The sequence below is a fragment of the Aythya marila genome, assembly GCF_965140915.1.
Source record: "Aythya marila genome assembly, chromosome: 17".
NCBI lineage: Eukaryota > Metazoa > Chordata > Aves > Anseriformes > Anatidae > Aythya > Aythya marila.
In genome coordinates, this window is record NC_139058.1 from 15,386,945 (window position 1) to 15,411,916 (window position 24,972).

The following is a 24,972-nucleotide window of genomic DNA, read 5'->3' on the forward strand; positions in this document are numbered from 1 at the left end:
TCACTACAATCCAGAAAAATTACATAAATGATTTGTTTGTGACATGATTCAGAACCAGAACCTGAGAGGAAAGGCAGGAAGGAAGGTAAAAGGAGATGCAATAGCCTTTGGAAACTTACATGGTTTAAAGTTTTTCTCTTCTAGCACAGCCAGCCACTTTGCACCCGTTCCAAGGATGGTAATCCTAGAGGGAGAAAAAATTAAATGTTCTACGTATTTAAAGACTTTAAGATTCTGTAATTCCCACTGTAGTAAGCAGAGGCTGAAGGCACTCTGTACATTGATGGCTCAAAAGGATGTGCCTTGCACTTTGAAAGCTTTAGGAAACTACATTGCTTGACTAATCAAAGTTAGTGAGGTCACATGTCATTAATGTTGAGACATGTTTAGTATCTTTAAGACTGAGCAGACCGTTCTGTCTCCCAGTTGCATATCACCAGTCTTTATGACAATGCAGTAAGACCCAGAGCAATTACATTATGCAAGACTTTCACAACAACACTGAAGGCACAGTGTTAAATATTTCAATTAACGTAATAAATAAAATACAGCTTTGGGAATCTTGTCCATTTTTCACTTTTGACAAATAGGGAACATGGCACTTCTCATTTTTGTGTGAAATTATTGGAGAACTTCTCCAATACAACACAATTACAACTCAAAAGAAAGGCTGTATCCCTTCTATGTTTCTAGTTTGCTGTACCCAACTCTATCAGAGGAAGCGCTAATTTGCTATTTTTGCTGAACTTCGGGAAACCTTATTCCTGCTTTCTGCTAATTTGTTTTAAAGTACAGCAATAAACTTACTCAAGAACATGTGTAGAGACAAATAAGAATGGGATACAGGTTGAATGCACAGAACTTCGGTAGTACATACATCAGTATAACTAATTTAAAACCAAAATCCTATCTTCACTTGAAGGCAAAATGAAAAGTAGCACAGCTCTTGAGATGATACCACCATTTCAGAAGTGGAATGAGGGCTATCCCACTATCACCGCGGATGTCTTCCTCTGCCATTTACATGGCTGACAGTTGACAGGCTGCTACCTTTGGGCAGGGACAGGTTACTTGCACAACTATCACAGAATCACAGAATTTTCTAGGTTGGAAGAGACCTCAAGATCGAGTCCAACCTCTGACCTAACGCTAACAGTCCCCACTAAACCATTTCCCTAAGCTCTACATCTAAACGTCTTTTGAAGACTTCCAGGGATGGTGACTCCACCACTTGCCTGGGCAGCCTGTTCCAGTGCCTCACAACCCTTTCAGTGAAGAAGTTCTTCCTAACATCTAACCTCCCCTGGCTCAACTTAAGCCCATTCCCCCTCGTCCTGTCACCAGGCACGTGGGAGAACAGGCCAACCCCCACCTCGCTACAGCCTCCCTTGAGGTACCCATAGAGAGCGATAAGGTCGCCCCTGAGCCTCCTCTTCTCCAGGCTGAACAAGCCCAGCTCCCTCAGCCACTCCTTGTAGGACTTGTTCTCCAGGCCCCTCACCAGCCTCGTCGCCCTTCTCTGCACCCGCTCAAGCACCTCCATGTCCTTCTTGTAGCGAGGGGCCCAAAACTGAACACAGTACTCGAGGTGCGGCCTCACCAGAGCTGAGTACAGGGGGACGATCACCTCCCTAGCCCTGCTGGTCACACTGTTCCTGATACAAGCCAGGATGCCGTTGGCCTTCTTGGCCACCTGAGCACACTGCTGGCTCATATTCAGCCGACTATCCACCATCACTCCCAGGTCCTTCTCTGCCTGGCAGCTCTCCAACCATTCCTCTCCCAGCCTGTAGCTCTGCTTGGGGTTATTGCGCCCCAGGTTCTGGACCCGGCACTTGGCCTTGTTGAACTTCATGCAGTTGACCTCAGCCCATCGGTGCAGCCTATCCAGATCCTCCTGCAGAGCTTTCCTACCCTCAAGCAGATCGACACACGCACCTAACTTGGTGTCATCTGCAAACTTACTGAGGGTGCACTCAATGCCCTCGTCCAGATCATCGATGAAGATATTAAAGAGGACCGGCCCCAGCACCGAGCCCTGGGGGACGCCACTAGTGACTGGCCTCCAACTGGACTTGGCTCCATTCACCACGACTCTTTGGGCCCGGCTATCCAGCCAGTTTCTAACCCAACTAAGCGTGTGCCAGTCCAAGCCAAGAGCAGCCAGTTTCTTGAGGAGAATGCTGTGGGAGACGGTGTCAAAAGCCTTGCTGAAGTCAAGGTAGACCACAGCCACAGCCTTTCCCTCATCCACCCAGCGCATCACTTTGTCATAGAAGGAGATCAGGTTCGTCAGGCATGACCTGCCTTTCATAAAGCCATGCTGACTGGGCCTGATCGCCTGCTTCCCCTGCAAGTGCTGCATGATGACTCTCAGGAGGATCTGCTCCATGAGCCTTCCTGGTACTGAGGTCAAACTGACAGGCCTGTAGTTTCCCGGGTCTGCCCTCCGGCCCTTCTTGTAGATGGGCATCACATTTGCTAGCCGCCAGTCGATTGGGACCTCCACCGATCGCCAGGACTGCTGATAAATGATGGACAGTGGCTTGGCCAGCTCCTCTGCCAGTTCTCTCAGTACCCTTGGGTGGATCCCATCCGGCGCCATCAACTTGTGCACATCCAAGTGCTGTAGCAGGTCACCAACCAGTTCTTCATGGATAGTGAGGGCCACATCCTGCTCCCCATCCCCTTCCATCAGCTCAGGGTACTGAGTATCCAGAGAACATCCGGTATTGCCGCTAAAGACTGAGGCAAAGAAGGCATTGAGCACCTCCGCCTTTTCCTCATCTCTTGTAACTAAGTTTCCCCCCGCATCCAGTAAAGGATGGAGATTCTCCTTAGTCCTCCTTTTTGTGTTAATGTATTTATAGAAATGTTTTTTGTTATCTTTAACAGCAGTAGCCAGATTGAGCTCCAGATGAGCTTTGGCCTTCCTAATTTTGTCCCTGCACAGCCTCGCTACTTCTTTAAAGTCCTCCCTAGTGGCCTGCCCACTTTTCCAAAGCTTATAAACCCTCTTTTTTCTCCTAAGCTCAAGCCACAATTCTCCGTTGAGCCAGGCCGGTCTTCTTCCCCGCCAGCTCGTCTTTGGGCACGTGGGGACAGACCGTTCCTGCGCCATTAAGATTTCCCTCTTGAAGAGCACCCAGCCTTCCTGGACTCCTCTGCCCTTCAGAACCGCCTCCCAAGGGACTCCACCAACCAGTGTCCTGAGCAGCTCAAAGTCAGCCCTCCGAAAGTCCAATACAGCGGTTTTACTGGTCCCCTTCCTGGCCTCGCCAAGAATAGTGAACTCCACCATTGCGTGGTCACTCTGCCCAAGACAGCTCCCGACAATCACATCCTCCACCAGTCCTTCTCTGTTTGTGAAGAGAAGGTCTAGCGGGGCGCCACCCCTGGTAGGTTCACTAACCAGCTGCGTCAGGAAGCTATCTTCCACTCTCTCCAGAAACCTCCTAGACTGCTTTCTCAGGGCTGTGTTGTGCTTCCAGGATATGTCAGGGAAGTTGAAGTCCCCCACGAGTACAAGAGCTGACGATTTTGCAACCTCTGTCACCTGCCTGTAGAATTCCTCATCAGTCTCCTCATCCTGGTTCAGCGGTCTATAGCAGACCCCGACCAGGACACTAGCCTTGTTGTCCCTGCCGATCCTAACCCAAAGGGACTCGACCTTGTCATTCCCAACCTCGAGTTCTACAACCTCGAAAGACTCTCTAATATAGAGAGCCACACCACCACCCCTTCTATGCTGCCTGTCCCTTCTATAGAGCTTATAGCCAGGCATTGCAGCACTCCAGTCATGAGAGTGGTCCCACCACGTGTCCGTGATGGCAACCAAGTCGTAGCCTGCCTGCCGCACGATGGCTTCCAGCTCCTCCTGTTTGTTACCCATGCTGCGTGCATTGGTGTAGATGCACTTCAGCTGGGCCATTGCCTTATCCTCCGGCCTTGCCATTGTTCCCCCTAGCACAGCCCCAACAATCCTAGCCTCAGCCCCATCCCCCTTCCTACCTAGTTTAAAGCCCTCTCAATGAGCCCTGCCAGCTCCTGGCCCAGGATCCTTTTTCCCCTAAAAGATAGGGACCCATCTGCAGCCATCAGGCCAGGTGCTGAGTAAAGTGCCCCATGATCAAAAACCCAAGATTTCTGCGTTGGCACCAGTCCCAGAGCCACGTGTTTATCAGGTGGGCTTTCCGTGTCCTCTCTGAACCCCTCCCTGCCACCGTAGGGATGGACGAAAACACCACCTGCACTCCCGCTCCATCCACTAACCGACCCAGTCCCCTAAAGTCCCTTTTGATAGCCTTGAGGCTTCTCTCTTCGATGTTATCACTGCCTGCCTGGACTATCAAAAGGGGGTAATAGTCAGAGGGGCGTACCAGGTTAGGAAGCTTCCTGGCAACATCCCTGACCCTGGCCCCAGGGAGACAGCAGACTTCCCTACGGGTAGGGTCAGGCCGACAAATAGGGCCCTCTGTTCCCCTAAGAATCGAGTCACCAACAACAATAACCCTCCTGTCTTTCTTGGTGGAGGCAGTCCTGAGGCGCGGAGTTGACCTCCTCACCCCAGGCATCCTCCTGGGAACATTTGCTACCTCGTCCTCACACACCGGCCTCTCAATCTCTAGGGCCTCAAACCTGTTGCGTAAGGGCACCTGGGAAGGTGGGGCCGGAAGGGGAGGGCATCGCCTGCGATGTTGAGCAGGGACCTGTTTCCATTCCTCCTCAGCTCCCAGATCCCCTCCCTCTGCCCGACGGGGACAGGGCAGGGGGTCCGCCCCCATTTGAGGAGTCTCACCTCGGCACCTCCCCTTGAGGCCCTGCAGGGAGTTACTCCAGAAGTCTATCTCCCGCTCACAATCCCTGATGGCCCTCAACCTCTCCACCTCCTCCTTGAGCTCCGCCACCATGCGGACCAGATCATCCACCTGCTCGCACCTCACGCACGCAGTTTCTCTGCCTCCCGCCAATGGCAGCAACAGGCTCAGACACTCCTTGCATCCGGTGACCTGAACTGCTGCATTTTTTAACAGGTAGTCGGTCTGCATGTGTACCGACTTTCTGGAGAGCGCGCCTATCTATCTATCTCTGCATAAAGCAATTTATCGAGCACCATGAGAGCACACACAACTGAACTTCTCCCTCACTTCACTTACTATGTATCACAAACACATGAACAATTTTTACTCTTGTGTAATATCCTACTTTCCTTCCATGCTTCAGATTATTGCTTATTTTATAGTTAGAATATGTAATGCTTCTCTGTATTTTTAAACTCTTTGACACTTTCTCTACAGCACATGTAGAGACTAATCTGCTATTATTTCTTTCCAAATACTAGATAACTGATGGGTGGTGACTAAACACAGTTCACTTGAATAGATCTTTCATTGAAGTCCACTTAAGTAATTCTTGCCATGAAGTACGAGATTGAATATTTTTATAGTATCATCAAAATATCTGAACGGAAGTATGGTACATCTTCAGAGAAGCAAGGTAGTCTTAATGCTTTTTTTTTTTTTTTTTAACATGTAGCATATGACAGTTGGGAACAGACTGCGTTATGAAGTACCACACAGATGGCCACCACATTTAGCACCAGATTACAAAAGTGAGACATGCAGACACATTTGAGTTATCTTCACTTACTTTTGGCATGTAGAAACAATGCTTAAAAATAAGTTGTCTTATTCCTTGATTCTAAATTTTTGCCTGTTCTGCTGTTTGGGGGGGGAATGCTAGGGGAAAGAGGTGTTAAGCTATTGGTTTTTTAATGGAAACATTCCAACTAGGCATTAATCTTCAGTTATAATAGCCAGAGATAAAATGTCAATCTTTAAATTCATGGCACAAAAGACAGTGAAATTTAAATTAATAATTACCAAGAGTCAGGAAAAAGTCTTTTGGCATCCATTTTCTAAAATTAATTCATTGGTGGTAATTACTAATTAAAAATGACACTTATTTTACCACAAAGTAACATCATTCAGATCTACGCTCCTTACATCCAGTTAGAAAAGTGGGAAAAATACAAAAAGCAAAGTTTAACCACTATAGTAAAACACCACCACAGGATTTGTTTATGATACCTGTTATTTCCCTTGGATTCGAGAGAGGGCAGTGAGCATTGCTAGATACAAAGGACCATGTAAAACAATTAACAAATTGCCTGACAGGGTGAATCTAATATTACAGATTAAAGAGCAAAATATGAAAATATAAGCAGCCCTGCTGAGCCTTTCCAGTCAATTTCTGTCTTTAAGTCAAAGTGCTGTATAAAAAGTCATATGTTGTGCTGACTGAAACAAAAGATTCTTTTAAGTTCTGTGCACTGAGAAATTACTCTTTAGATTGCTCCCAATTATTGCCTTTTGAAAAAGGCTGCTCTTGAAAACTGACTATTGAACCAAAATTCTTTGTTTGCTTGGAATCCAAATACCTGAATCGATTTTGAAACAATCAGCTCTTTTTCTCTTCTGCTCTCTCAAATATTGTTTTTAGTGCTAAATTTTAAGTAGTTCTACTCAACATTAAGGCAAAACTGTCAGGCTACGTGCTAGTTTTTGACACCTTTAATGAGGTTGGTTTTGCAGTAAACCTAACAGGATCATACCCCAGTCTGTCAATCAAGTCCCAGAGCACGTTTGGTGATGGAATTAGAGGAGATCCATCATAGAGGACCACTGAAGCTCCTGTAGCAAGTGCAGTCACTAACCAGTTCCACATCATCCAGCCAGTCTAGGAAAGAAAATACCTCCATTAGTTTCTATCTTTGTCAGCTAATCATCCACTTTCCTGGCAGCAGTATCACAGGGCCGGGAATATTGTTGTCATATAGCTGCAGAGCTACAGACAACTAGAAAATGAACAGGCAAGGCTTTTCACATAATCATTTGGCCCAAAGCATGCTCTCTGTCCTTGTTCAAGATATGCTATCTTCCCCTCCACTTTCCTCCTTGCCTGGAAGTTTTAAACTGTTAAACCAGCACAAGTTTATATTTATCTTTGCTGATTACCTCTAATCATATTATTTAAGAATCAGAAAATAAGACTGGAGTGCTGTTTATCCTCTCACCTGTCCCAAGGCTGGATTAGAACATTCCAAATGAACATTCAACTAACTTGCCTTATATTGCCTTATTATACTCTAATGGCATAGGGATTCCAGACCTCCCTACACATGTAGCTTTAAAGCATGAGTCAAAAGATAGGACAAGGTAATCATAATTCCTCTGTGGAGGTACTACAAACCAACTAGTAGTGTCAAAGTTCAGAAAGGAACTCATGAGGAAAGACATGAGCCTTCTCAAACTGTTAGAGTAATAGAGGACTGCAGAATCATTTTCTTTACCAGAACATTAGAAAAAAACATAACTGAACCCATACAAAGATCATCCAGTTTTATTCCTTTTCTTTCAGTAAAACTCAGATGTTCAGATTCTTTCCTCTCCATCAAAACAGAAAAAATCCTCATCTTCAGTATGGTTAATTACATGTTGCAGGAAGGTAGAGCCTATTTTGCAGATTAAATTGATGAGGCAGTTAGGTCAATGACCCTAAAGGACTGTAAAAATCAATTAGTTTTCCTCACTAATTAGATTAGAAACATTTAACATAGGTTTGACCTTTCATCAGAAAGGTCCCTGCTCCATTTTTATTATCCCACATGATTATTTACTTATTTAAAAATCTGTTAAGTAGGATGACTCTTTACAGAGCAAGAATTAAAAATATATAAAAATGAAATTGCTGATTTGCAGGGAAAGCTCCCTCAGCTTTATAAGAAAAATGTACTAAAGAGTTTTTAGAAATGCCTTAATAAGCCACACTTGCCGTTGTATAGTACATAATTATGTCAGTGCTGGTCATGTTGCCATGAAGAATGTGTTCCTTCAGATGCTGTATTAGCGTACCCTGAAAAAATAATAGTAAAAAAATATAAGTGCACATAAATGGAAAGGAAAACTGACAGCACATTAAGTCTTCAAAAAAAAAAAAAACACCTGATGTTGTCTGTAGTTCACAGGATGCATTCCAGGATTACAGACAAGTATTTTCTTCTATCCACAACTGAAGTAACTCCCAGGCCTATCTAAATCAGCAGCAGTGATTGCATTCTCCATTTTCTCACAGAACTTCTCAGCCTCTCTCATTAGACCTCAGCAATTCCCACTGCACACCACTTGTAATTCATGGAATAAAAAACTTTCTTCATTTCCAACTCTGCCCAGCTATCAGAGCTGCACAGTACTCCATGCAGACCATCATTTTAACAGTATGGTTTTACCAATCAGATTTGTCAGGTAAATAGCAGGAAGATTCCATGTTCGGTATATCTAGTCAGCTTTGAGGAATGAGGGACCTACAGCTACTATGAGCTGCAGCAGCTATCATACATTATTTATGCAAATCAACTTACCTATTAACGCTCAGGAAACAAGAGACTTAACTACACATATCTCCTGTAAATAGTGAAGTGACTAGAAATGTAGAAAATCTCATTGCTCACAGCATCAATATTCACAAAACTGTAGTAAAATATATCTCCTTTTCATTTTTGTTGGAAATGCAGCTGAAGTGTTTTTCTAATCATCGTTAAAGTGTAATTTGTTAGGATAAATAAGTTTATAAACTACTTCTAAGTCACTTCACTGCAGTGACACAATGTGGTTGATTTTAAAATAGTGCTTTTTGTGTTTATGTAATGAGTTACAGCAGAACTTAAGAGCCACATAAACATGTAATAAGATTTATGCAGAAAGAAAATATATTACAGGTAAATATTTGAAATGAAAAAGTCATAAAAACAGCACACATTTTGGGAGAAAAGGGAGAAAACATTAATTAAAAGAGTAAATCTGATTTTCTTATTGGAACCATGTCTTAATTCACCTGCCAGTGTTTGAATACAGTGAGCTGTCACAATGCTGCCATCTAGCTATACACTACTATTACCAACATTTAAAAATTTTACATTCAGGATTTACAAATGCTATGACTAACTCGTTAGCTTTGCCAGAAGAATTGCAGGTGTTAACTTAATTATTCCATGTATAAAAGCAAGCACATTGCCTCTGAAATAACCACACAAAGTAGTAAAAGTAAAATTCAATTAAAATTTTCAAGAAAAGCTTTCCTTTAAATAACCATTTAGTTATTACTTTTCCACAGCTTCCAAAACAGTTTTCTTTAACAATAACTTTATGCAAAGACCATGAAATATTCCCCCCTAAAGCCCTGGTAACCCTCAGTCTGTAAAAATAGATAAATCACAGAATCGAAGGGGTTAGAAGGGACCTTGAAAGATCATCAGGTCCAACTCCCCTGCCAAAGCAGGTTCCTTAGAGCAGGCTGCCCACGTAGGCATCCAGACGGGCCTTAAATGTTTCCAGAGAAGGAAACTCCACAACCTCCCTGGGCTGCCTGTTTCCAGTGCTCCATCACCCTCACTGTGAAGAAATTCTTTCGCATGTTGGTGCGGAACTGCCTGTGCTCTATCTTGGGACCATTACTCCTTGTCCTGTCCCTGAAAACCACTGAAAAGAGGTTGGCCAAATCCCTCTCTCTCCCACACCTCAGGTATTTATACACACTGATGAGATCCCCTCTCAGTCTTCTTTTCTCCAGGCTGAACAGACCCAGGTCTCTCAGCCTTTCCCCATAGGGAAGATGCTCCAGGCCCCGTATCTTCTTTGTGGCCCTCCACTGGACTCTTTCCAGGAGATCCCTGTCTTTCTTGTACCGGGGAGCCCAGAACAGGACACAGTACTCCAGGTGAGGCCTGACTAGGGCAGAGTAGAGGGGGAGGACCACCTCCCTTGAGCTGCTGGCCGCGCTCCTTTTAATGCACGCCAGGATCCCATTGGCCCTCTTGGACAAGGGCACACAGCTGGCTCATGGTCAACCTGTTGTCCACCAGGACCCCCAGGTCCTTCTCCTCAGAGCTCCTCTCCAGCCGGTCATCCCCCAGCCTGTACTGATACATGCTGTTATGCCTTCCCAGGTGCAGGACTCTACACTTGCTCTTATTAAACCTCATTTGGTTTCTTCCTACCCATCTCTCCAGCCTGTCCGGGTCTCACTGAATGGCAGCACAGCCTTCTGGCGTGTCAGCCACTCCTCCCAGCTTTGTGGCATCGGTGTACTTGCTGAGGGCAGACACTATTCCCTCGTCAAGGTCGTCAATGAAGATGTTGAACAAGACCGGACCCAGCACCAACCGCTGGGGAACACCACTTGTCACAGGTCTCCAGCCAGACTCTGCATCACCAATTACCACCCTCTGAGCTCGGCCAGTCAGCCAGTTCTCAACCCACCTTACTGTCCACTCCTCTATCCCACACTTTCTCAGCTTTGCTACCAGGATTTCATTGGAGACAGTATCAAAAGCCTTGCTATAGTCAAGGTAGGTGACATCCACTGCTCTCCCCTCATCTACCCAGCTGATGATGCCATCATAGAAGGCAATGAGGTCGGTCGAGCACAACTTCCCCTTGGTCAATCCATGCTGACTACTCCTCATAACCTTCTTCTCTTACAATTGCTTGGAGATGGCATCCAGAAAAAGCTGTTCCAACACCTTTCCAGGGACAGAGGTGACTGACTGGCCTGTAGTTTCCTGGATCCTCCTTCTTGAAGACCGGAGTGACACTGGCTATCCTCCAATCTTCAGTCACCTCTCCTGTTCTCCAGGACCTTTCAAAGATGATAGAGAGCAGTTCAGCAATCACCTCTGCCAACTCCCTTAGCACACATGAATGCATCCCATGGGGACCCATGGATTTGTATGCATTGAGCCCACTCAGATGCTCCCGAATCACTCCCTTGTCAACAAGGGGGGAAATCTCCACTTCCCAGACTTTTTCTCCTCCCTCCAGGGTCGAGGAGTCCTGGGGGGGGGGGGGGGGGGAGGAGTCCTTGAAGCAACAACTGAAGGAAAGAAAGCATTCAGTATGTCCGCCTTCTCGGCATCTCCCGTTACCAGGGCACCCCCCTCGTTCAGCAAGGGATCCACATTATCCCTAGTCTTCCTTTTACTGTTTACATTCTTAAAAAAAAAAAAAAAAAGCCCTTCTTGTTATCTTTTATCTGTTTTGCAAGTCTCATCTCCAGGTGGGCTTTAACCTTCCTTATCACATCCCTGCATGCCCTGACAATTTTATACTCCTCCCAAGAGGACAGGCCCTTTTTCCTCATTTCATAAACCTTCCTCTTCCTTTTGATCTTATCGATGAGCTCCTTGCTCATCCACGCAGGTTTCCTGCCCCCCTTCTCCGATTTCCTACTCTTAGGGATGCACAGATCCTGAAGTGCTGCTTAAATGTAGCCCAGCTCTCACATGCGCCCTTGCCTTCTAGCAACCTAGCCCATGAGATACTCCCAAGCAGGTCCCAGAAGAGGTCAAAGTTGGCTCTCTGAAGGTCCAGGGTAGCAATCCTACTTTTAACCTTACTTCTTCCACCAAGTTGCATCTTGAACTCCACCATCTCATGGTCGCTGCATCCCAAGCTGCTCCCAACCTTCACATCCCTAACAAGCCCACCCCTGTTGGTAAGAATAAGGTCCAGAAGCACCCCCCACCTCATCAACTCCTCCACCACCTGCATCAGAAAATTGTCCTCAATGCATTGTAGGAACCATCTGGACTGTGCGTGCATGGACAAGTTGCTTACCCAACAGATGTCTGGAAAATTGAAGTCCCCCATGAGAACCACTATCCGTGATCGTGAAGCTCGTACCAGCTTCTTGTAGAAAGCCTCATCGACCTCCTCCTCCTGATCTGGTGACCTGTAGTACACCTCCACAACAGTGTCCCCCATACCAGCCCACCCCTTAATTCTTACCCACAAACTCTTCACTTGTCCATCACCCTCCACCAGGTGGAGCTGGGTACACTCTAATTGCTCCCTCACATAAAGGGCAACCCCACCCCACCCACCCCGTTTCCCCAGCCTGTCTTTCCTAAAGAGGACATAGCCCTCCATGACTGCATTCCAGTCATGTCAGTTGTCCCACCACGTCTGTGACTGCAACAAGATCGTGGCCCTGTGACCAAACACAGATCTCAAGCTCATCCTGTTTATTTCCCATGCTCCACGCATTGGTGTACAGGCACTTTAAGGAAGCAGCAGGCACAGTTACCACTGGAGGGATGCAAGAAGAAAAAAATTCCAGATGGGGTATTGGGATCATTACCTTCTCTGAGGAGCCCTTGGACAATCCTATGGGACAACTCAGAGGTCTTTCCCTACTATCTTCAGTGACAGCAGTGACAATTTCACCCAGCCCTTCTTTGTCACTTTTAGCTCCCCTCCCATCCCCCATCAAACCTAGTTTAAAAATAAATGTATTTTGGTAAAGTATATAGCTGTTTGAAAGCCTACAACCTAAGATGCTCTCTCAAGCTTATTTATAGGACTTGTTTACTTATAGGACTCGTAGGATGCTCAGAATAAATCTTCAGTGTTTAGCACTACATGGCATAATCTGGCAGCTGACAAAAACCTTGTCAGCTTGTCATCGCTGGGTTTAGCATGCAGCTAATACAGTGGTGAGCATCTGGAGCATCAAAAATCAGTAGGTGCTGCTGCTCTTGAGCCACGCTATCAGTGCATAAAGGATGAGCACCAAGAGGTTAGGTAGCTCAGAGAGCAGCAGTTCCTGGCTGCTGGTCCTGGTCCCAGTCCCAAATCACCACTGTTCTTTCTGCAGCATCCAGAAATATTCAGGCCTGAAGAATCCTCAGCAATTTGCCTACAGTTACACAAGAGCTCTGTAGCAGTGCAGCTACTTGAGCCCAGGTCCCAGGAGTCCTTAAAATGGATAGAAATGAACTGATTAAGATTGTTACACAAAGGAAAAAAATAGGGAGTATGGAATAACTGAAGAGAAGCCTGTGTAAGGAGCAGTACAACTTAGGAAGAAATAGCTGGACCAGTTCTACCAGCTAGGTGACATACACTTGCTCCCAATAGCTGAAATCTCTGAAAGGTCTCCATACTGATGTCTAAATCAAAATTATTTTATATCCTCATTAATCTGTGTTTGCTTACAACCAGTAACTTACATGTATATATTGGAAGTTTCATTGTGAGTTACTGAACAACTGTCAGTAATCAATTCTTCCTTAAAGTACATTACAATTTAAGATGCTGCTAAAGGAAAAAAGAACATAATGCACAGAGATATATATACATAACACAGCTCTGGGGAAGACATACCCCTGCTGAATGAACCATGCATTTTGGTGCCCCTGTTGTGCCTGATGAATACATGATAAAGAGAGGGTGACTAAAAGGCAGCTGTTCAAACTCCAGCTGTGGCGCCTGGTCTCCTTTCCCAGTAGCAAGGAAATCTTCTAAAAAGACACTGCATAAGAGGAGAAAAGGAAACATTTCAGTATGTTTTTTTTTTTAAAAAACAAAAAAACAAAAAAAAACATTACCCTAGCCCATATTTAAGATAACCTCTGTATCTAGTAGCTCTTTTACAATAAACTATATACTCAAACTATGTATATTATTTTCATTCCTAGTCATTCTACTCTGTTTGAATTGCTTTTTGTTTCCTTTTCCTCTTAAAAAGGAAGCATTAGTATCATATTGAGATGTAACAAAAAATCAAGCCTAAAAATCTCCACCTATCATCAGCTGCCTGCCTTAACAGATGAAAGCAGATTCCCAGTTTGTCAGTGGAGGTTTGGCTTTAGGATAGGAGCTACACAAATGTCTGTTCATGTAATCAATGACAACAGAATTCTCCACATTGCTTCTCACACTGTAAATGCAGCCCTGCTGTACTGAGTACTTATTAAAGCTTTAGTTTAGTTTTAAATCCAGTATTATGTCTTGAAGCAGAATGGTCTTCCACTTAACTTTGAACTAGCAACTGCACCACTCTAGCCAACAAAAAAGGCTAAAAATGTCTTTCCTAGAAAAGGGTAACACAGCTCTGCCTCCCATCTTGATAAAGCCAGTAAAAAGTATCCCATGATATAGCAGCTTGAGATGGAATAGGAAGAGGCAGAAACTGCTGCCTAGCCAATCTCCACTGCATGCAGAGGACGCTTCAGTTTAAGCCTTAGTCACCTTTAATATGGCGACTGGGGTCCTAAATTAAATGCCACTCTTGCCATGGTTCCTAAAGAGAAAATAACAATCAGAATAACTAAGGGAAAGAAAGAATGGAAAAAATCCAAACTGATTTTTCCTGTGCTGTCTCATCCCATGACACATTCTGTGCTTCCTTTATTTGGAAGGGAAAGATCGTTTGAGGAACATTTGCCTTCATTTGAGAACCGTCACACCAACAGCTGGGTTTGTGGAAGCTAAATACCACCTGTGCTTTCCTAATGGACCCATCTCAAGAAATCTGGCTAAAAGAAACCTGGCTAAGAAATCTGGCTAAATCCTAGCTTTTTCAAGCTAAAGAGGTCATAAATTTTCAAGACATATCAGCATCCATCCCTAGTTCGGATAGTCTCCCATTACCTGCTAGGAATCTTAGAGATATCTATGGTTTCTCTTGAGGAGACATATGGAATCACCACCACTTTTTTTATATCTGGAAGCCCTGGAAGGAAGAAAAAAATACTACATTCAGTTATACAACTTAAAAGTTTTTTCTGTCCAATTGGATCATAGTGTAATGCCCTAAGGAACAGAGGTAAATCTGATGCATTGAGTATTGGATATAGTTTTAGCGTTTAAGAAAACCTCAAAGTTCTGTTACTTAAGATATGATTTCCTCATTATTGTCAGCCTTTTAAAAATAAAAGCATAAATCATGAAGCTTTAGTGCTGTAACACCTCTTCAGTTGTTTTCAGCAGCACTTCACATGGGCATAGAAAGACAGCATCACCAATTCTCCTGTTCCCCCACTTACACTGCCAGCTGATTTATGCTGATAGTTTAAATACATTGATACTGCTAAGCAAGAAAAAGACTTAAAATTATGCAAAAAAAAAAAATGCTTTTCACTCGTATCAATTCTGCGATTTTAATTGGGCATAGGAATACTGGAAAGGAACAGGGACAGCAACAAGCAAAGGTGTTGTTTTCAGTGACAGCGCAAGCTTTGAGTGTGCACTGAATTACAGTATAAGATTAATGGTATGTAGTGAATGGTATACCTTTTACCACACTCAGGAGCTTTTCCAAGTGGTTATGTTCTTTGCCATTGTACACAACAGCTTCAACAGAGAAGATGAGCTTAGGCTGAATTTGGGAAAATCTGTCCAACACACCCTAAGGACAGAAAAAACAGGTTAAAAATGAATTGCTAAAACAGGAAAATCCACTGGAGGCTTAACACAGGTCTTGTTTTAAGCAAGGAATAAGGATAAGAATTGGCAAAATAATTGTTAAAAGACTGCTTTCATGTGTCCTTCACTCACCCAAGATCTTCAGGGTACAACAGGTTTGTAACCATGGATTTTGTGACCCCCACCATCCATCAACCAGTAACAAGATCACCACAGATCACAGAACATTCACTGAGGGATCAAGTTTACAAAGGTATCTAACTCAAAATTAATCTTGAGATTTAAATTTATAAACCCATCTAAAGAGAATAAGCACCTAAGTGAGATGTGGGTAGGAATAAGGCACTTACCTTACTTGAAGTCCCCCAAAATTTTATTTTCATCTTCCCACAGGTGCTCTCTATATGCCCTTGTAATCTATCCCCAGTGCTATTTTGACAGTGTACAGAAAAACAGGGAAACAGGGAAAAAAAGTCTTCTGGAAGATGCATTTATCATACAGCAAGGTGGCGCTTCACATGAAGCTCTGCAATCATTAGCAAAGGAAGTCATACCACTGATTTTTACCAGAATGACAAGATATCAAACACAAACATGCCACCAACAAAAAAACTAACAGTTTTTCTAGAACCCCTGGGGCAGGAAACATTCAAATGCTACATTTTTAGGTGTCCACCAGCTAAGACTGTTTCCAGGATTTTACCATAGCTATTATCACATTAGAAGAAAACCCTTGTGGTGTTTTCTTTTATTATTTTTTTCCAGGTACACTGCACGCAGCAGCTTACCAGAAATGGATCTTTTTGTATTCAACAGCAAGAAGCAAATCCTTTTAGTAAAAGCTCCCAGCATAGGGTGATGTTCATCCCTTTCTACACACATTACTTGAAATATTAAGAACTACAAGATGAGTCAATACTATAAAATTGTCAGCTAACTGCTTAAGCAGTCTCCTAAATCATGCTGCAAAAAAATAGACTTTATATGTCTAAAAAATAGACTTTATAGATGTCATGTACTTATTCTTCCCATCAGCCTTATCATCTGTCCTGTGCATCGTGCTCTACTTTGCAACCAGAATGGAGCCAAATTGTTACCAAACCAAGAAGATCAAGACAAAAAGAAAAAATCACAATCAACACACCTCTGTTAAACTCCTTTCCAAACTAAGCTGGTCAGGCTTGCAAGAAAGCCTACTGCAGAAGCACAGGTCCTGCCACAACTACTTCTCCATGTTGCCTCTCCAGGAAAGTTCCCTGACCACCACTGGTAAGGAACAGGGGTGCAACTAAATATAATTAGCAACTGTCTCTGCTGAACATCACTTGGACACACTTTCTCTCCTACTGCCTGAAGAAAAATGTTTTCCAGAATACAGGAAAGCATTGACACTTTTCCTCTTCCTTGTTCACATCCTTAAAAAAAAAAAAAAACATAACAATGCATTGACACCTAACTATATCAATTACTTTAAAAAAATAGGCCCTGAATCAGTTTCAGCAACAGAACAGGTTTTCAAGAAACCACTAGTGTATTAACCAACAAACTCAGAAATGTATATTAACTAAAAACATTAGTCTCTAAGGGAATATGAAAGCAAATTTCCATCTGTCTCTGGTATGTCATCACCCCATTTCTTTGTAATATTTCAAATAACTGACTAATCAGCCAGTTCACACCAAGTGTCTGTGTGTATATGCTCATGCTGAACACAGAGCATACACACCCCAGATCCATGCTGCCTGTTTAAAAATGAAGACCAATGAGAGGACTAAGGGTACTCTAACAGAGTAATGAAATCTGAAGAGAAGTGTGAATCAGACAGAGATGACTACAATTCTCAGGGTTTTACTAATCCTGCTAACATACCCTGTTGGATTCATTCGCACTGGCAGGATCAAATCCCACAGGGCAGCTTGATTTGATACAAAGAGAATACAAGCAGATGGAACATATAATTACTAAACTGAACTTTAATCCTACCAGATGGTTCAGCAATGAATTGCTTTCATTAAAAGCTCAGGTATATCAGATATGGCTCATTCTATTTGATAGGCCTCAAATCCTGTATGAAAAATTTTGCAGGACCCCATGAATGAAGCTGCATTGACTTTGTGAGGGCTTACCAAAGGCTTCTCACATAGTTCTAAGAGAAGATCCTCTTTTTAAACTAACATATCCAGCAATCTCTTGTGCACAGGCCAAAAAGAACCAGTTTCTTGTTAGTGTACCTAAATGGATTACAGGGACTGGAGAAACAAAGCAAATGCTGCCAAAGGCGGTATTCTGTGTGGAAGGAAACTCACTGGTTCCCTGACAGCAGACATCCTGAATGCTTGCAGAGCCTTTGGACATACGGCATTCAGAGCCTGCAGTGTGTAGGCAGCTCTGAAAAGTGACATTTCTAGGATTCACAAAGTACATATATACACAATTACATTTGAAATGTTGAAAGTGTTCCAGTGTTTCCCAAAACACAAACAAAATCTTCATTTATATTAGCAGGACAAATGTAAGTGCACAGAAGGAAGAAGACCTACATGTATTCCTTTGGGTGGGAGCCAATATCCCTGAGGACCTCTACAGACCTGTCAAGATTTCAGGGTTTGAATTCACGTCAACACGTTGCCAAACCAAAAGAGAATAAATGATATTGATGACACTACTGCTCTAAAGCCAAGTTGCATTAAGAAAACTATCACAAAAAAAGCTGGCCACTGAAAGTAACAGCGTATCAACATGGACACAACATACCAGTGCTCTGTAATGTAAGCAAAATGAACAATCTTCCCCCAGATGAGAGATCAAATCACATTTCAAAGAAGATACTCCCTACTGTCATTTTCTGAGCAAGCAAAAAATATTTGTAGAACAGATTGATCATTACATGCTGCAATGATTTTTTTAAAACCATTTTTCTTTCCCAGTGATACAATTTCAACTGTAAACCAACAGAATGCTGCTGCCCTCTAGCGCTAATCCTGAGACAGTTCCACACCTTTAACCAGCTCCTGGGATTAAAACACGAGATTATGGATATATACCACCTGAAAACGTGGGTATTTTCTGTGTTCTGCAATACACAAACAATATATTCTTCAATGCTTTCATGCTAACTTTTAGATAGTAGAAAGATTCAACACTCCATTTTAAAAGTAATTTGCATGTTATTGCTTATGATGTGCTGAAAGCACATCAAAGAAGATCCCAAAGATCACCAGGACTACAGGTTGTCTGGAAATCTCCCAACAGAGTTAGCTTAAAATAATGAAACTACTTTAAATGAAAACCCGTGCTTTCAATTCTCAGTGATGATTTTTCAGCAGTTTGCAGTAGCTACAAAAAGAAAACATGATGTGCTTGGCTGTGCCACATGGTGGCAGTAACACTAAAGTGACCAGAAACCATCTGCCTCTAACTTGTCACCATCCACATTTGTCAAAATAACAACAATAGCTTTTTTGGAATGTCTGACAAGGCTACTCACGTTAATGCCAAAGTCTGGGGATGTTGAACTCCAGATAGCACCAATACTTGCAGCAGCCAGCATTGCTTCTACTGCATGAATGCTGTTTGGTAAATAACCTGTGGCAGAATTTGAATGGTTAAAGATGGAAGAAAACTAGAAACTACCAAAGCTAACAGAAAATCTATACAATAGCCAGTTTACACAGATTAAAAAAAAAGAACTGCATGCTGAAGCATCCTGTGACTCCACAAGTTTGTCACAGCCATACTGCCCTCCTTCAAAGTCTAACCAGTGACACAATGAATTATACAGAATTCCATTTATAAAAAATTTTATAAAAAGTTGTATCAGATTTTATAACTACAGACTTACTCCCAATTTACATAAGTTTCTGCTTAATTAATGAGACTTTCAGGATAAGAGGGTGGCACACTGAAGAGAGGAACTGTCAGACTGACTAGGCTACTTGGAGACTAAGAGCACATGCAGGGCAGCGCATCAAAATGTAGCCATTAGGAAAAACATCTGGAATAAAACAGTATAAATACTCAGCCATGCTTAGAAAGGCAGGGATCGCAAAATAAACCAAATTTGGCTAACTGTTGATCTTGTAAGGTTCTCTTATGCAACCAGGTCACATCAGAGATGCCTCTCACATTCCTTCAATATTTTCTGTACTCAGCTATTTACATCACCTGTAGAAAGATAAACGTTTCATTGCTTCCTTAGCAGAAATGACAAAGAACACTCTAAACAGATCAGGTGACTTTTACACCTGGCTTCATTCTAATTTTAATCAACATATGACTCAATACGCACAGTGCATCTGAAAGCAATAGTCTTTGTATGAACAGACAGTTCTTCAAGTTTTTGCTTTACATTTGAAGTCTGTTTATGTTCAAAAGCAGAGATTCAGCTTTCCATGGCTAAACTCTGTCTGGTATACACTGCCAGAATCTTAAACACAAACGAGCAAAACCAGCATCTCAGCTGATAAGGAGGGAACATGGTAGGACAAGCACTTGAACATTCCTATACAAACATGGCTCTTCAGATTTATCATCAGCTTGCAGCAAGTTTTCAACATTGAAATTCACTTTATCAAGGTGCACAGACAAAATGGAATTCAAGTTAGTTAGTCTTTCAGTGGGCTCAATTTCTCCAGAAAGCCAGCTACATGACTGAGATTGACTCTCATCTTAGCAGAATCCAACCCACAAATTAATAAATTGCAAATGAAATTTACACTTAAACTACCCTAAAACTGGTCAAAGATGTGAAATTTCAGATGATTATTTTTAAGCAACTGAAAAATGTCAGAGTACTTTAAACAGGCCTAATTATTTAGACAACTATTTAGAATTCAGTGTTTGAAAGCAAGTTTAAATGGCCTTAAAATGCTGCTTAAGCCATTTTACAAAACTGTTGCACGCTGGCAGATCCTGGACTTCAGTGCAAATTGCAGGTGCTGCAGCAGCAGTATCTACCAGGCAGCAAAAACTCACTGGGACAAAAACTCACTATGAAAGATATTTACAAAAGTACTTTTAGTGACAGGAACTAAGATCATAGATCTTAATAGAAGTTTGTTATGTTTTAACTTTATCAAGAAGATACTGAGCTTTATTTTTGCCAGTTAGTCTACACAGCTTGAACATCTATCCTTTTTCAACTTTGAAAAAAAGATTATAGAACTATACATTTTTTCTTTATCATGATTCAAAATCCGTGAAATAGTTTTTTTTAAACCAGCTTGACAATTTCAGCTGTGCTTTTGAGAGTAGCAACTTTGAAAAATAGTATTACAATGCATGTGCAACAGTTTCTTTAAAAATCACAACTGAATAAAAAGCCCATACCATGTTAAGATGTAAATTATTCCTGATCTGCATAGTTTGTGGTGTTTTGTTCAGTAAAGTTCTTAAGCACATAAAGTGCAGCAAAGCCTCTAGCACATAAAGGCGCATTTATTTTGCTATTTCTTCCCTAGTGTCAATGTTTACAACAAAAAGTAGTACAGTACCACAAAATTTGTTTTCTTTTGGTGTTTTGTTTTGTTTTTAAAGATAAGCCTCCATCCCAGAGCAATAATTTGAAGTATATGAAGCAGCCTAAACCATGGTCATGTGTGATGATAACTTTTTTTTTTTAAACTGATGCCAATTAATTCCAATGAGCATTTCTTGGAGAGGGTTATCAGCAGGCCAGACAACAATGAAAACTAGAAGATGTCTCTCCAAACTTCAGAACTGGTTGATTACCTTGCTAGAGTTTACGACATCTCTAATATGCAAGTTCTCTTCACTCTTCCTTCAAAAGCCCTCAGGGAAAGTACATAAGTCTGCTTATTATTGCAAACCAGAAAATTAAATCATTATTTCCAGTTGTCAGTTGGCTTAGAAGTGGCATTCGAGCATATCATCCAAAACTGCCAAAAGGTATGAAGCACGTAAGGCAACTTAGTCTGTATTTCTACACCTTTATCTGATCACTGCAGGCATACAGCCTGTTCTTCAGGATTTTCACTTACTTGTCATAATGCCCAACACCAAGTAGCACAAATAAAAGTGTGGTTGTTCTACAATGAGATCCATAAAAACAAGTGAAAAAACTTTCATGAGAAAACCTGTGACAAAATCTCTAAGCCCTACAAGTGATATCTTATCAACACTGTATACATTTATTTTTATTTTTTTTTTAAGAAGCACTTAGACCCTGATCTGTTCTAGACAGCATCTGCAGTCAGTTACAACTTATTTGATCTAGCATATGCTGAAATTAAGTTTACATGTTCATTTACACTACAGTACTCAAAATAGGTGAAAACTATAGTCTAAAAATTCCTGGTGTAGTCATGTTGTCAAGAGTCTTAATTTCCTCAAAGTGCTGAGAAGACGCTCCCTGAAAGCATCTAATGCCTCGAAGCACAACATGCACTCAAAAGCAGAGGCATCCAACCATTTCTAGTTATCTGAATGAAGAAAACTTTGACCCTGCATTGAAGATTTAGCTCAACCCTTGACAGAATGCATCCAGACAAATGGAAGTATGAACCTGTATCTGAAATACCTTCTCCATGGTTCATACTATTCATCTAGCTCTCAAACTTAAGAAACAATTCAAAGACCAGACTTTCAAGTTTCCCTTTCTGATGTTAATGCAAGATTTCATACTGGGAGGATTTTAAAATGGCCACCCTACACAGCATTGCTGTGGCCTGACACTATCTATTAGTAACATGCTAATCTTCTTACAAAACTAGCTTTAAAACCCACATAAGCAAGCAGGGCTAATGCAGTTACTATAGATAAAATACCAGCTTTAAACAATGTAACTCATTGACATTTTGTTTGGGAGTTTGTGTGTGAACACATGGAGAAGATTAGTTTGTTTCACAGCTGACTTGTAATTGAATGGCTGTAAAAGCTGGTTATAGGATGACAGAAGCAACATACCTGGAGACTAAAACCACAGGTACTCCCAGCTTTACTTTATTCTTGCTGTAGTCATTGTTATTGGCCAAATAGATGGCTATGGGGAGACCACAAGCCCTTCACATTTGGGCTTCTGTAGCTTGGATTACATATTGTATCTGTCTCTTCAACTGTTCAAGCATAACTGACAGCATTAGATGTCTTTAGAAGAGATGTTTCACTACACATCTGCTTCAGTTATGTTTACTATTAAATGCTATCTCCTTAGTAATGGAAATGGAAAATTAGGAAGAAATCAAGCTGAAAAAAGTGCTGACATTGCTGCTTGTCCACCCACATTCACCCACCTCCAACTTTAACATACTATTACTGGTATGATATAACCACAAACTGTATTGAACAAACTAGGGGATATGTTAAGTACAGTTAAACTTAGAGGCGTTAAAGAACAGAAATTCACAAGAAAACACAGTGCCAATGCTCTTGTTTATAACTCTAACAACTCCAGATTTTAAGTGATTTTAAGCAAAAGTGGCAACAAAGGGCATCAGAACCTGGCAGGCTGACTAGGTATTACACAACTAAAACAAAAAGAGTAAAAATATCTCCCTTCTATTTAAAAGAAGACTTTTCAGAAGTAAAAGCATGCCCCACATTACACTGCTATAAGCTATGTGAAGAATCACCCTTCCTTCTGCCATCTGCTAAGAGCTTTGGAACAAATTAGGTCCCAATAGATTTTGGCAAGCTTTGGAAAGCCTCATCTTTGGTACCACAAGCAGGTGTATGATTCAAGCTTTCCCACCCAACACTTAACATCTCTCCCCCATGTCAATCTGGGATTTGGAGAACAGTCAGCAGTTTCAACCTCCCACTGTGATGTCACACTTCAGTTCTTCCAAGGACTGCCAATATCCTCTGGCATAGGAGAGAGATCTATGAAAGAAGTTGAGACCCAACTTAAATGTCTGTGTGTACATAGCTGGATTGCTATACAAAATACAAGATCTCCTGATTTCTTTCAGATGGGAAGCTCTCCCTAGGTATGGGCTGCTGCCCAAGGCAATGCAATCTGTCAAGGTCAGAAGTGTTGGGCACCAGGGGAGGGGAAGGGGAACTGTGCAACAGATCAAGTGTTGGGAGCTGGTACAGGTTGATCGGACTGGGGATTACAAGGAGGGTCTCTCACCAGTCAGAGTTAAGAGGGCAGAGCAAGCTAAAAAAAATAAAAAATACAAGAATTGCCCATGGTTCATATAAAATTAAAATTTTTTATTTTTTTTTCCCCTCAATCTGTTTGCTGCTTGTTGTTTGTTTTAACAACAGAAATGTCACTGGATAGCCAGAGACTGTGCCTGCTCATAAAATCATTGAACGTAAGGGTTCCCACTGGAGTCACACACACATTTTCTCCTGTGAGAACAGGATGCTGAAGTGCAGTTAAATTCTGACCTTTATGTGTAAGGAAGCACTGACATTAATGATGATTTGTCAACAGAAATTTGGATTGCTACCTCCTGCAGGTAGTCTGTTAATTTAGTTTTAATTTAGAGGTGAGCCAGCTGCCAAAACAAACAAGATTCAAGAATCAGCCAGCCTCCGGTTGTGCTAAGCAAAAATGCTCATTAACTAAAAGGAGCTATTAAAGTTATGACGACATTATTAGTACGGTTATCACTGACTACATTTCAATAGCATGTTCTCTTCTCCAGCTACAGAGAACACTTCTCCTCTATATTATACTCTAAGAACTACTCACCAAATGAGCACAAAATAACACCACCATTATTTTTGCCTTCTTTTCTAAATGTAGCATTTCTAACTGGTTTTGATAAGAGTTCTAGCAGTTAATCAGGTTGTGAACAGAACTTTAATTTGCAAACACAATCTAATGAAGATAAAACTCTTTAACCTTAACCCAGAATGAATGTTCCCATTTAATGGGCATGCATCGGATCATACTTAAACATTAATATCAGCCCCACTATCCAGTAGCCCCACTATCCAGTAGCCCCACTATCCAGTAGCCCCACTATCCAGTAGCCCCACTATCCAGTAGCCCCACTATCCAGTAGCCCCACTATCCAGTAGCCCCACTATCCAGTAGCCCCACTATCCAGTAGCCCCACTATCCAGTAGCCCCACTATCCAGTAGCCCCACTATCCAGTAGCCCCACTATCCAGTAGCCCCACTATCCAGTAGCCCCACTATCCAGTAGCCCCACTATCCAGTAGCCCCACTATCCAGTAGCCCCACTATCCAGTAGCCCCACTATCCAGTAGCCCCACTATCCAGTAGCCCCACTATCCAGTAGCCCCACTATCCAGTAGCCCCACTATCCAGTAGCCCCACTATCCAGTAGCCCCACTATCCAGTAGCCCCACTATCCAGTAGCCCCACTATCCAGTAGCCCCACTATCCAGTAGCCCCACTATCCAGTAGCCCCACTATCCAGTAGCCCCACTATCCAGTAGCCCCACTATCCAGTAGCCCCACTATCCAGTAGCCCCACTATCCAGTAGCCCCACTATCCAGTAGCCCCACTATCCAGTAGCCCCACTATCCAGTAGCCCCACTATCCAGTAGCCCCACTATCCAGTAGCCCCACTATCCAGTAGCCCCACTATCCAGTAGCCCCACTATCCAGTAGCCCCACTATCCAGTAGCCCCACTATCCAGTAGCCCCACTATCCAGTAGCCCCACTATCCAGTAGCCCCACTATCCAGTAGCCCCACTATCCAGTAGCCCCACTATCCAGTAGCCCCACTGTACTATCTTCCAGAGATAAAGATCTCCGACAAAAC

At 42.5% G+C, this 24,972-nt stretch overlaps 1 protein-coding gene across 2 annotated transcripts in view; it reads right to left on the reverse strand.

The window, feature by feature from the left end:
- AACS (acetoacetyl-CoA synthetase) overlaps positions 1-24,972 on the reverse strand; it is a 47,714-nt gene that overhangs the window by 9,868 nt on the left and 12,874 nt on the right. For both annotated transcript variants that reach the window (XM_082773820.1, XM_082773819.1), the window contains exons 5-11: positions 18,751-18,848; positions 15,132-15,246; positions 14,490-14,571; positions 13,221-13,368; positions 7,834-7,914; positions 6,614-6,738; positions 120-184 (exon numbers count right to left, since the gene is read on the reverse strand). In XM_082773820.1, the coding sequence (XP_082629946.1) occupies positions 120-184; positions 6,614-6,738; positions 7,834-7,914; positions 13,221-13,368; positions 14,490-14,571; positions 15,132-15,246; positions 18,751-18,848 (714 nt within the window). The remainder of the gene's footprint in view (positions 1-119; positions 185-6,613; positions 6,739-7,833; positions 7,915-13,220; positions 13,369-14,489; positions 14,572-15,131; positions 15,247-18,750; positions 18,849-24,972) is intronic.